Here is a 13,117-nt window from a genome sequence, read left to right on the forward strand (position 1 = left end):
TTCCTAAATTAAAGGGAAAAAATCTACTGCATACACCACAAGTGATCGTAATACAGATCTATTCATTTTGAAAGAAAGTATTGGGTTGTTAATGGTATGAGTCCTCATCCATATCTATTAAATATTTTATCCATAACTTTACAATAAAACGAGTTAAATCCCCTGTAGATTAAGACCCATTTCAGGTTGATGCTGTTAAGCAGTTTAATAGGCTTAACCGATGAAGAAAGAGAATCATAAATCAGTCCTCATAATTTTCAAAAAGAAATTGATTGTGCTAAACCCAAAACTTTCTGAACTTTTTAATGCAATGTAACTACCTATATGTTGATTAATTCCAATCAAAGTAAGGTTTATTTTGGAAACCTGTAACACCTGTGTAAAGTTAATTTTAATCCCCAAAATGGTATTTTCCCTTTGGAGTACCAAAATGTCTCTATTTATTTTAGAGGAAAGAGTTAGGATTATAAACACCGGATTTGCTCTTTTTTTTGTAAATGGCTTAGTGGCTGTGCAACAGAAAAGAGATAATCACAGTCCCTACAATGTAATCATGGCCAAGAGCTGAGTGAGCACCTAAGGAATTTTCTTCCTGACAAATTGGATGAGGTTATATGTGCTTGTGTATCTTTACATTGCCTACTCCAAGGTTTTATGAGCGTATTTTCTAATTCTTCAGCTGCCTTCCAAACAAGTAAACTCTGAGAAAATGGCATATTACTTTTCATATGCCATTTCCCTAATTTCTCTAAATATTAAGTCTTCATTAAATACTTACCTCTCCCTGAAAGCATGTAAGGTGAAATCTCAAGTAATCGATTGATTAACCTCGACCAAAATCCCATTGGGAAATAAGGCATTTCATATAGTCGGATGATAATTTCAGAGTTCTCACAATGGGGAAGCTCTATCACAGGCCTGTGGTCAGACAAACTAAAGGAAAAAGGACACTATGGTTATACAGCCTCACAGAATACCCAAAAATGTTGAGCAAATGATTTTACTGCTTAAAATCAATGAAGGTAACCATTCCAAGCAACTGTGGCCTTTTTGTAACATTGTTTCACTACGTGTTTTTCCTGCACCAAAAATTCAGAGGTCATTAATCAATTCAAATGCATGCTCAGATGTAGATGCATGAAATATTTTTGGTAATCCCTGCTGCACTAATACATAAATTATTATAATTAGTTATGCATAGACAAATATAATTTTATATAAATCCTGAAAAATACATGTCCTAGAAAAAAGGTGTATATTTATTTTTACAATTGGCTGCATCCATCAATCAATGTAATTTGCACATTTCAACATCATATTACTTTATAACATTTCCCACTTGCTTATAAAGGAGTAGGACAGCCATAGTATAAGCTAAAACTTAGGCATCCACTGTGATGCCATAAATGCTTTTAAAATTCTGTTGAAAACTCACTATCTTCTCAGAACTTGCTTAATAAACTCTCTCAGTGTTGTTTAAGAACACACACATACACAAACAGGGATGCACACACCCACACATACACACACATTTCTCTCCACTATTTACCTTTCTTAAATAATTTAAACAGTGATAAGCCAACTAGTAACTATATATATAAAATAAGTTTTACTATATCTTTAAAGTGTCAGATGCAATGTTTCATTCCAAAATAAGTATGTCAGCAGAAAGTTTACACTGGAAGCAAAATATATTTATTTATTTATTTAATACATCTATTATAGACTACAGTTACTTTGACAATTAAAAGGATAGTGAATTTCCATGTAGCAATTATTTTTTAAGGTTTTCTTTACCTGCTTGGAACCAGCAAATATTCTTCTCCTATTGGCAAAGCAATCTGGAATTTTTCTAGGAGCTTAAAATACTGTGACATGTAGTTCTTTGGAAATCTCCTTTTCTTCGAAAGAAATTTTTCCACATCTCTACGTGAAATAATTCCCTTAGGGTGTTTTGGACAACCTTCCACTTTCACTGTCAAAATCTGAAAGATTGAGTCATAAATAATCACTAGAATTTGTTTTCTGAAATGTTGCAAATTTAAAGCATTTTAGGTCTCTTTGCTCAGAAAGATTTTAATGTTTTCAAGTGCAACAAAGTACCTAATTTCTCTAGCAACTATGTGGCCTAGAAGCCCAGAGGGGCATTCACTCTCAAAAAAAAAAAAAAAAAAAAAAAAAATTGTTAAATTAAGGGAGTTAACTCAGATCGGAAATCATTGAACTTCTCTGGAACCAATGAACATCAATATTTCCCTAGCTTCAGTGAAAAGATAAATCCAATACTTCACCTCTGTTTTGCAGTCTCATCAATAATATATTCCCAGGAAAATGATCTTCCAGACAATTATCAATACAGGTTTGAAACAGAAATATTACTTCACATTTATATACTAGGAGAGGGTTTCCATGAATAGGAAGACAGACGGTGTAGTAGAGTTTCATGATTCTCAAAGTAACTACTGCATTTTGATGGATTCTACTTGCAGTGTCTGGGTCAGTAGGTCTGGGATGAGGTTTGAGAATCGGCTTTTTTAGCGAGCAACCCTGATGATTCTAACACAGAGATCACACTTTGAGCTTTGATCATTGTCATGGCAGTTAAAACTCAGAACCCAGATTCAAATCCAGGCTCTGCTACTAGCTGTGTCACCCTGGGAAAGGTATTTGATTTCTTTAATGCACAGCTTTCTTCTCTGTAAAATGAGATAGTAAAAGTGATCGTCTTAGATTGCCCTGAGAATGAAATAACACATGCAAAGCACGCAAAGTACATATGACAAATTTTAGCATATTTATCTATACATTCCAATTTATTTTGCTTTACAAATTCACTTTAAAAAGAGGTTTGTATTTAATTTTCTTTGGTAGATCTATAATGTTCAAGGAATACTTAAACAGAAGCAAACATTATTTATGCTATAATGTAGTTGAGTGAAATACCAGGTTATAAAGTCCTTAGGCCCAAGGACTTGTCTTACCCATCTCTATATTTCTATTTTGTTTGCACAGTATTTATTGAATCAATGAATGCATGATTGATTGTACATATTGGTATTTAATGACACTGTGCAATGGGCCTATAAATAATAAAAACTGTTGTTTAAGACTTCTCCCATGTTGTGTACTTTATAGCAATTCCAGATTGCTGTTACAATTCAGGTGGTAAAGAGAATTGTTTGCTCTTTTAGTGTTTTTTAAGTGCTAAGACCTTTTTTTGACAACTCATCTCCAACTACACTTCATATTTTCTTCGTAGCACCCACTCAACATATTATATGTTTATTTATTACTTCTTTTCTCTCATTTGAATATTAGCCCTATGAACGTAACTCATAGGCCCTGGAGTCAAACGACTTGGTTTGAAATTCTAACTCTACCTCTTCCTGAATGTGTACCATTGGGTAAATTATTCAACCTCTCTGTCAATCAGTTTCTTCATCTGTATCACAGGGGTTAATAAAATATCATTTGGAAGGGTTGCTGTGAGAATTACATGAGATAATCTTTGAAAAGCACATATTAACCTCATGGGTGTTAGCCATTATTTTCTAGTTTTTCTAATTTATTTTACTAAGATACATTTATTTTTTAAAGAGTTTGTGCTTGATTTTCCTAGTGGATCTATAGCATGCTACCACTATTTACAGCAGAAGTTTCCAAAGATGGACACATCATTTCTATCCCTATACACAGGTGCTATCCATATGGAGTCTATTTCCCTTCCCCTTTATTCTGAGGTAGGTTTGTGGTTACTCTGGTTACTAGAATGTAGCAGAATTAATATTTTTGCCAGTCCTCGGCTTAGCCTTTAAGAGGACAGAAAAATTCTGCTTCATTTCTCTTGGTAACCAGCCACCATGAAAGATGTCCAATTACTCCGTAATCACCACGCCACGAGGAAGCCCAACCTAGCCATATGATAGGCCACATGGAGAAGCACCAGTACTCCAAAAACGTGCACGTACCTTTCTTGCACTTTCCAGCTCAATTTAATGAATGAAGCCAAGTGAATGACCCTTGCCAATACCGTGTGGAGCAGAACCATGCAGCTGAGCCCAGTCAAGCCACAGAAGAATGAGAAATGATAAATTGTTCACATTTTAAGCCTCCAAGTTTTGAGGGGGTTTGTTACGTAAGAATAAAATCTGCAACATTATCTTGACTTCATCATCTTTAAAAGAGCTCCTAACATTCCTTCAACCTCACAACCTGAATAGCTAACTGATGCCTTATTCAAGGACAGAGAATTTTCCAAATTCCTTTGTATTTCTCCCATATATTTTTATCAAGGTTAAATTGCCATATAAGCTTTTTAATGTTCCACCTGATGAATTCAATAGGTCTCTTTCATATCTCTTTTATCATACAGTTAAATGAGTCTTGTAAGCTTCTCCCTGCCTTAATGGTACCTTTTAAAAATAAGTTTAGTGACCTTACAGCTCGGGGCACATAGAGTGGGTGGGCTCATTAGAGCTTCTGCACCATGAAATTATTCATGCCCTTGCCTTGATTCATGAAGGTGAATACTCTTATTTATTTTTGCTAATAGCTGTCAGACAAGTTGCTCTTGGTTTCACTTGATTATTTAAGAGCTTTCATTTCCTTTAAACCTTAGTGAGAAAATGACATTATATTTCAATTTATTGGCATAAATAAAAATGATAGTACTTCTTTTTTAGGTTAATAAGAAATTTAAATTATCATTTTATTGACATTTTAAATCTGTCTTTCAAAGTAACTTTGAGTGGCTCAAATTAACTTAATTTTTACTTAAGTTATCATATTTATAACTATGCTAATGAGAAGAACTTTCATGGATTTTCAACTTAATTACTCCACAAAATCTTTAGGAATTTTATTGCAGTCACAGTGAAAATCTGCTTAAAAGGGGGATTCTGATGCAAACTTCTTCCTTATTCTACTGTACAAGATATGCCCACCCTAATGTTCACATGTGTGCGATTTCAAGTGTTCCATAGTGACATGGAAACACATCACTTTAGGGAGCAACTATGGCGTTTCCTTGACTAAACGGAGTTGAGTTACCTCCTGATAGCTACCATGCGCCAACTAGGACAACAAAATTGCTGGATGTATTTAAAACTTCCTTTGCTGTACAGGATGCAGCTACCTACACATCTTTTTTATTTGTGCCCATAAATGACACACTTTCCAAAACTACGTGAGTACCTCTTTACAGTTCTGAATTTTTAAAAATTTCCTAATTAACATTCTTTAAATTGCCAAATAGATCCAGTATAACATTGGCTAACATTTACCCCTCACTTACACTGAACTAGGGAGGCAATATAGAAGACAACTGTTATTTTCCTTATTTAAAAAATAAGTAAACAAAAGCTTAATGCATTAAGAAATTTCACAGAACTAATAATTAATTACAAGAGACTGAAGCATCGGTCAAGGTGATGCTCGAGTAAGTGCTCTGGGTCACATTACTGTCTCCATTATCGTTTAATAATTGAGTAAAATCACACGATCCATGACATATGTGCAGAAGGTTGAAAGTCTAATTTAAAAATACCTACCAAAATAGCAGTAACTAGCACACTGCAAACAATCACTGACTGCAATGTTTCAATATGCTCTCGAGTTCATGGTACTGGATTTAGCCTCGACTGAGTTCTCTCTTCACAATAGCTTCCTTTTTTTCCTTAGATGGAATTTAGGAACAATTATTCAAGACTGTCTGAGTGAATTTAATTACCTTTATGGTTTAATTGGAAGAGATATTTCTAATATAAAAATATATAACAATTTTAGGGACTCGGGCAGCCACATGCAAAACTATAAATTTTACTCATCAACAAATCAGAAGCTTAATGTTTCTCAACTATGGTCATTTTCACATTCTCCAAGCAATATTTAGCAATGTTTGGATACATTTTTGCTTGTCACAGCTAGAGGATATTACTTACATCTAGAATATAAAGTCCAAAAATGCTGCCAACATGCAACAATGTGCAACAAAGAATTATCTGGCCCAAAATGTCATCATGCTGGCGTTGAAAAGCCCTGAGGTAGTATGCTTTGCTCAAATGGTCTTTTATGTCAAAGCTACAGAGATGGTTTATTGTAACTAATTAAACTCACTGGTAATGGATTATCATTCGGAGAAAAAACCATTTTCCATGTGAAATATAAGAAAAAAGCAGCTATAACCAACGCCATCCAAAGTTTTCAAAATTGTAAGCATTTAAAGTTCAGATCATTTCACTTCAGTCAAAACTCCCCTCCATGTTATCTAGACAGAGGTTTCACAGGCTCAGCAACCCAATTTTCTTCTATGTGTTTACCCCAAGGATTTCCATAAAGCCTTCGTTCAATTGACTAATTCAGTAACCAAACCAATGACCTCATCAGGATCTAGTAAAGCAGCATGGGACAGAGTGATACAAACATCTGTATGTGGCTTGAAAACCAAGTCATGGAAGTGAACTCAAGACATCTTTCCTTCTTCCATGAAGCTCTTCAAGTAGTCTTCTATGTGAAATGTTCCACAGTCTTCTAAATTCACAAAAGTTTCTGCCTTAACTAAACCCAAACTCTGAAATGCTCAATGCTCTGGGCGCCATCTGTTCTATGCTTTGACCATAACCCCGTGCCACAAAAATAAAAGACACCAACCTGTGCCATGATTTTACAAAGCCACTTGGGTTCCACAAAATACAAGTCACTTAACTGCAGTGCTGGGTCTTGAAAATGAAGAAGGACTCCTGTAGTAAAAATTCATCAAACAGTGAAACATGGAATGTAGAACAAATATCAAGGGGCTTTAGAAAGAATCTAGTCCAACTTCCTCATTTTACAGGTAAAGAAATTTCAGCATACCTAGTGGCAGAGCTGGGACTAGAAGCTGTGCATCCTATGGTCTAAAGTCCCAATATTATAATGGAGTATTTTTAAACTACATAAAACAATCATATATAAACATATTTGAGACACTGACATGCATTACAAAGCATATTTCATGCATACATAGAAATTCATAATTTTCTGTTTTGCTTGCTGAATAAACACTACAAAGACATGTTTTATTTTCAAATACAGATAAGAAACACAGAATATTTCAGCATACCTTAAGAACAATGGGGAAAAGGAACAGATCATAAACCACGGGAAGCTATTTTTTACACAACAGAATCTAGGGATCAAAAGCAGCTTCCCAGTCACTTACTCTAGTACTATCAAACAACTCACACATTTCTGGCAAAGTAATATGATCAAATACACAATCAGCACTGAAGTTGGTTTGAGAATTTTCATCTTTGAGATCAACATTTGATGGAAGAGAGCTAGATCTTCCATTCAGCACCTGCATCATCTCAGGGAGCCATTGATTCTCAAAGCGTCCCATTCCAACAATAATTCCCCTTTGCATTATAAAAATAAGTTTCACATGCACTAAACTCATTTGACATTATGGAAGTCTATGGCTGTGCTCCGGGTTCCACAGCTCCTGAATAGTACAAGTAAGTTCTAGAACCCAAATATTTTAACTCCCACTCAGGGAATCTTTCCACTACTTTACTCCTAGGTGATTTCTAAATTTGTTTTCTTACAACACGATACATGATTTGTCATCCACACACATGATGATCCTCCAAAAAGAAAAAAATCAGTGGCCTATTAAAGAACTGTACGGATATTCTCTCAGCTTTGAATGTAAATTCTATACAAGATTCAGAAACACTTTTATAAGTTATTACAGCTGAGCTTTGAAAATAAGGAAAGAAACACAAACCTGATTCATTTAGAAAGTGAACTGCGTGAGGAAGCTCATTTTCATCTAACTGCAACTGATTTTCTCTCACTAGTTGTAATAATCGTTTCTGGTCAATTACAGGAAATTCAACTGGCACATTTTTACGCTCCGATAAAATGATTTTCTCAAGTTCTACATAGCAGTCTGGAATCAGCTGTCCAACAACAGGCTGATCTCGGATCTATGAAATTACAAATGACAAGCCGTAAAAATCTATTTTATTCGTGTATTTGTCAAATGGTTGGCAAATTCAGTGCTAACAGTTTTTACAGAAACAGATATGTTATTCAGAAGTACATTTTTAAATAAAATCAAAATATAATAAAAAGCTCCTTAGATTGTAAGGAATAAGTACAATGAAATTAAAATAGGAAAACTGTTGATCCAGAGACAAATTAGGAAATACCAAATAAAATAGTATGGAAATGTTTATCTCGCTATCCAGAAATTCCATGGCAAAAAACAAGATAAATCACTAACCATAAGAAAGACTTTTTATATCTTAAGACATTAAACTTAATGTGAAACAGACACGCTAGCATAAGATATCAGTACAAATTACAAGAGCTTTTGGATATTACATTTTAAATATTCAAGGTAAAACATTAATTTTGTGCTTGTTATTTGTAAAATGTTACATTGATGGGATGTATATATCAACAGTGAAACCTGGAGACATAAAATCCCACTCAAGTTGTGTTTTTCATGGAACCTCGAATTTGGGAAAATGAGAAATCATCTAAACACCAGTGATTGTGCTAGGAGAGGATGATCATTGTTCTGTTGCTTTTAGAATCTAATCACTGTCTACAAAATGAGAAATACATTTAAAAAAAGATTTTTTAAAGAATGGGCTTAAGAGAATAGTTTCTATAATAAAAGTGTCTTCCAAACATTTTTTAAAATATAATTTCAAATAGAAAAGCAACTCTTAATAATATCCGCAATGCCTTTAAGAACCACCAGATGGCAAACTCTCCCTATTTCTGGACCTATGGAAATTACATATTCTTTTCACCTGAAAATAAGAAACAGAATTTCTGCTTAAATTCTTACACTTACTACAAATAGAAATTCAGCATACATAGACAAAAAATTAACTTGGTCTTTTTCATTTGTGACTAAAACCTTAAGGAGACAACCATAACCATTATTCTGTATTTACCTGCGAATGGTTACTCAAGAGACTGTTTTCGTGTGTCTTTTGACCCAGAGAATTGGAGATAATTTCACTAATTTCCACTTTTCATGTTCCCTCTCAGAGTCATTCATAAACTAAGATGAAATGGAACTTCAGATTGAGGTTTATGTTTTAATCCAAGGAGGGAAACCTCCATACAAAAGTAAACAAGAGTTCTCAAAGAAAGCAAATCAAGTAGAAACGGGATGAGTTGTAGGGGACTAGGACTCAAAGCCTAAAGGGATGCCTGCTCTGCTAATGGGCTGAACAAGATTAAAAGGAGTATTGTCGGCATTGAACTCTGTATTGTCCTGCTTCTTCTTTCAGCATGATTATCAGTTCACTGACAGGCTGAGTCAAAAAAATAAAACTTAAAGTGTCTGCACAGACACATGTTAATAAGGTTGAGACAGAAAAAGATTAGAGAAGAGCTAAGATCAAAGGGAAAGATGAAAAATAAATGAGAGGACAAAAAAAGATCTCTAATAGATTAAAAGCTGCTCTTTGAAATCAGGTTGAAGCACCTCAGGGAAGAAAGAATTTTCAAGTTCTGGCAGGCCCACAGGCCCTGGGTCCTCTGAAAGAGTCACTCTTCTACAAAGCAGAGTCACTCTTCTACAAAGCAATCAAATGAGTTTTCAAACCATTATGCCAGAATGCTGTATCCATTAGCAATATATACTTTTCTTTCACTAATACTGGTATTTCTCAAAGCATTTGTTTTACTTCCTTGTAAAAAGTTGTCTTCAAAGTTGATTTACAAGTCCCAAAAGGAAAACTGGTCTGATGTATTGGTAATGATATCTATTAGACAAAAGCAGTATTAATACAGGTTAATGAACCATCTTATCTGTGACTTTGCATCAACTAAATTCAGGCCTTTTCAAAACAAACTCGTCCTCCAACAAGTCTTTTTAAATATGATACATTCTCTGACAGCAATGATGAAAAGGGAAACTATCAAAATATTCTCAGTAACAACAAAGTTTGTGAAGTATGGGTATAGTCTCAGGAAAAAAAAAAAAAACTCGAGTAAGAGATTAACTGGATGAATAAATTTTGTGTATTTGTTTTTCTTTAAGTCATATTACTTTCTAATTACATGTCCAACAAGAGAATAGGAAAATCTACAAATAAATAATGTCATTTTTACATGACATTACCATCTATCATCAATAAAACCTTTTAATAACTATAATAAATGTGTGCTGAAGGACACGAACATACAAATTCTCTCCCTGGACACCGCAAAAGTCATCACTTTTACAAATGGCTCATTAGGTTTTGCAGAGAAGCACACATAATCTATATAAAAGGAACAGAAGTAAGCTAACTGGCCAATGCGGAGTTATAACCAAGGTGACCATGTAATTTATCATCCAAATTGGAATGCTTTTGAGAATATAGTGGGACAGTATTAATAATTATGCTGGGACTACCCAGGCGAAATAGGACTCTATTTATCAGCCAGGATCTTGATCATTAGTGCTAATGAGCTAAGCCAAGAGGGACTAAGTGAAATTCATCATTATGTTTGTCATATGGAACTATCAAGGGTATTTTTCAGTACAGTTTACACCACACTCCCTGTAGAACCCAGTGAATATTTCTTTTTCCTGCAAGTATTAAAAAAGAGTGTTCTCTGGCTCAAGCCTGTAATCCCAGCACTTTGGGAGGCCGAGACGGGTGGATCACGAGGTCAGGAGATCGAGACCATCCTGGCTAACACGGTGAAACCCCGTCTCTACTAAAAAAATACAAAAAACTAGCCGGGCGAGGTGGTGGGCGCCTGTAGTCCCAGCTACTCGGGAGGCTGAGGCAGGAGAATGGCGTAAACCCAGGAGGCGGAGCTTGCAGTGAGCTGAAATCCAGCCACTGCGCTCCAGCCTGGGCCACAGAGCGAGACTCTGTCTCAAAAAAAAAAAAAAAAAAGAGTGTTCTCTCTGATAACTGATTTATTTATGCTTTATAAAGATTTGGCTTACCAGAAGAGAATTTTAAACATTTAAAACATAATTCCTAAAATAAAAAGCCCATTTTGTATGAACTAAATAATTAGTGAGATACTGCTGAAAACCAAGTCAGTGGTCTTCATGACTAAATAAAACAGCTCCCTCACAATACAGAGGGGAAAAAATTGGAATGGGAATCACCGTGACAAAATACATGAAGGAGTGGCACAAAGGATCAAGATGTCCATAAAACAGGAATTCCAAATGAAAGGAGGAAATGGAAAAATAACAGTCAAAGAATAATAGAAGAAAGATGATCCCAAGACCTCAGTATTCACCTTTACCCTTGGACTGAACCACCACTACAAGAAGCTGGATGAGAAAAGACATCAAAAACATTTTCTCAGATTCTCTCTCAGAAACATTTTCTCAGATTCTCTCTCAGAAACATTTTCTCAGATTCTCTCTCAGAAACATTTTCTCAGATTCTCTCTCAGAACATTTTCTCAGATTCTCTCTCAGAAACATTTTCTCAGATTCTCTCTTCAGAAACATAACATTTTCTCAGATTCTCTCTCAGAACATTTTCTCAGATTCTCTCTCAGAAACATTTTCTCAGATTCTCTCTCAGAAACATTTTCTCAGATTCTCTCTCAGAAACATTTTCTCAGATTCTCTCTCAGAAACATTTTCTCAGATTCTCTCTCAGAAACATTTTCTCAGATTCTCTCTCAGAAACATTTCTCAGATTCTCTCTCAGAAACATTTTCTCAGATTCTCTCTCAGAAACATTTTCTCAGATTCTCTCTCAGAAACATTTTCTCAGATTCTCTCTCAGAAACATTTTCTCAGATTCTCTCTCAGAAACATTTTCTCAGATTCTCTCTCAGAAACATTTTCTCAGATTCTCTCTCAGAAACATTTTCTCAGTATCCCAGAAATGTTCTCTTAGTTTCTCTCAGGGTCCTCTAATTATTTTTTATTCCCATTTCTATGAATTAGAAATGAAGTCTGGTATAAATAATTTTAAAATGGAAAAGATTTTAATAATGCTAACAGCAATGGGGAAAGAAACCCCACAATTTTAAGTGAGTTGCTCACTTCTCAAAATTTCTGACATTTCTAGGCAGTTACATAACATGAGAATTAATAAATTACATTTCTCTACCAGCCTACCATGTTACCTTGAAATTAAGGCTCTCATTTATGATGGTTTTCCGAAGTTTTGCCAAAGCATCAGATTCCTCGGTGGCATTCACAAAGTGATAATCTCGTATAGCAGGGAACCCTCGCTTATTCAGGAGTTCCTTGGTGATTTTACTTATGCAGGCTTTGCGCTGCTTCTCATCAGAAACATCCAAATGTGTGCCAACGAGAATCACAGGGGAAGAAGAAGCGCGAGCCTGGAGGGAAAGACACAAAACCCTCTTGTGTTTGCTTTCAAACTGGGCCTGCTCACATTCCTGTTGATACTTGCTTTCCGTGACATTCACTGGAGTGGAAAAGAGAAACTAACAGACTTCAGAAGAAGAAAAGAACAACTGTCCTTTTCTCCTTAAACCTAAGAAAACAATGTAACCTAGACATTTTAAAAAATCATTTTTAGGCCTTTCTTAATCCAATTTTTATCCCTTTTAGGTAGCCTATATAATGGTAGTAGCATAGTTTTCCTTTCTCATCTTCATGCCTTAAAATGAGTTATCCACTCCTAAATAAAATAAGCATTTCATAAACCCACAAATTATATCAAATTAACGTCATATCATGTATATTTTCTCCTCCTTATCTGTAAATTTAATCTTCTAAATTCATTTTAAAGTCATTCAATTTGGAGTCTACAATGAAAGAATAAAAGCCATTCAAGCAAGTATGACTGCCACTGTAATATTTGCTCATGTTGGCTAGCTGTAAAAAAGTTAATAAAAGAAACATTAAAAAACACCCAAATTACAAAACAAGCATGTATGCAGCCAAATTACATGGTTAAATATCCTGAAACAAGCCTTTTTAAGGACTTTACTCACAGAAGAGCTCATTGCAGCATCATGCAAGCAGCATTTTAGTCTCAATTCTTAAAAGTCATAGTGTTTGAAAGCATAGCTGACAAGACAACAAAGGAAAAGATACAAAAGCAACAAAAGGGAGATTCCAGATATAACAGCATAATAATCTGGGACCACTTAAAGGATACAATCTGAA

At 34.8% G+C, this 13,117-nt stretch overlaps 1 protein-coding gene across 3 annotated transcripts in view; it reads right to left on the minus strand.

Moving 5' to 3' along the window:
• LRRK2 (leucine rich repeat kinase 2) overlaps positions 1–13,117 on the minus strand; it is a 151,873-nt gene that overhangs the window by 47,328 nt on the left and 91,428 nt on the right. For all 3 annotated transcript variants that reach the window (XR_004059522.1, XM_010366111.2, XM_030938579.1), the window contains exons 31-35: positions 12,103–12,321; positions 7,766–7,967; positions 6,649–6,737; positions 1,798–1,985; positions 779–933 (exon numbers count right to left, since the gene is read on the minus strand). Coding sequence is in view for 2 of the 3 variants with exons in the window: in XM_010366111.2 (XP_010364413.2) it covers positions 779–933; positions 1,798–1,985; positions 6,649–6,737; positions 7,766–7,967; positions 12,103–12,321 (853 nt within the window). In the remaining variant the exon portion in view is untranslated. The remainder of the gene's footprint in view (positions 1–778; positions 934–1,797; positions 1,986–6,648; positions 6,738–7,765; positions 7,968–12,102; positions 12,322–13,117) is intronic.

Source organism: Rhinopithecus roxellana, chromosome 10 (genome assembly GCF_007565055.1).
Source record: "Rhinopithecus roxellana isolate Shanxi Qingling chromosome 10, ASM756505v1, whole genome shotgun sequence".
In the NCBI taxonomy this organism is placed as follows: domain Eukaryota; kingdom Metazoa; phylum Chordata; class Mammalia; order Primates; family Cercopithecidae; genus Rhinopithecus; species Rhinopithecus roxellana.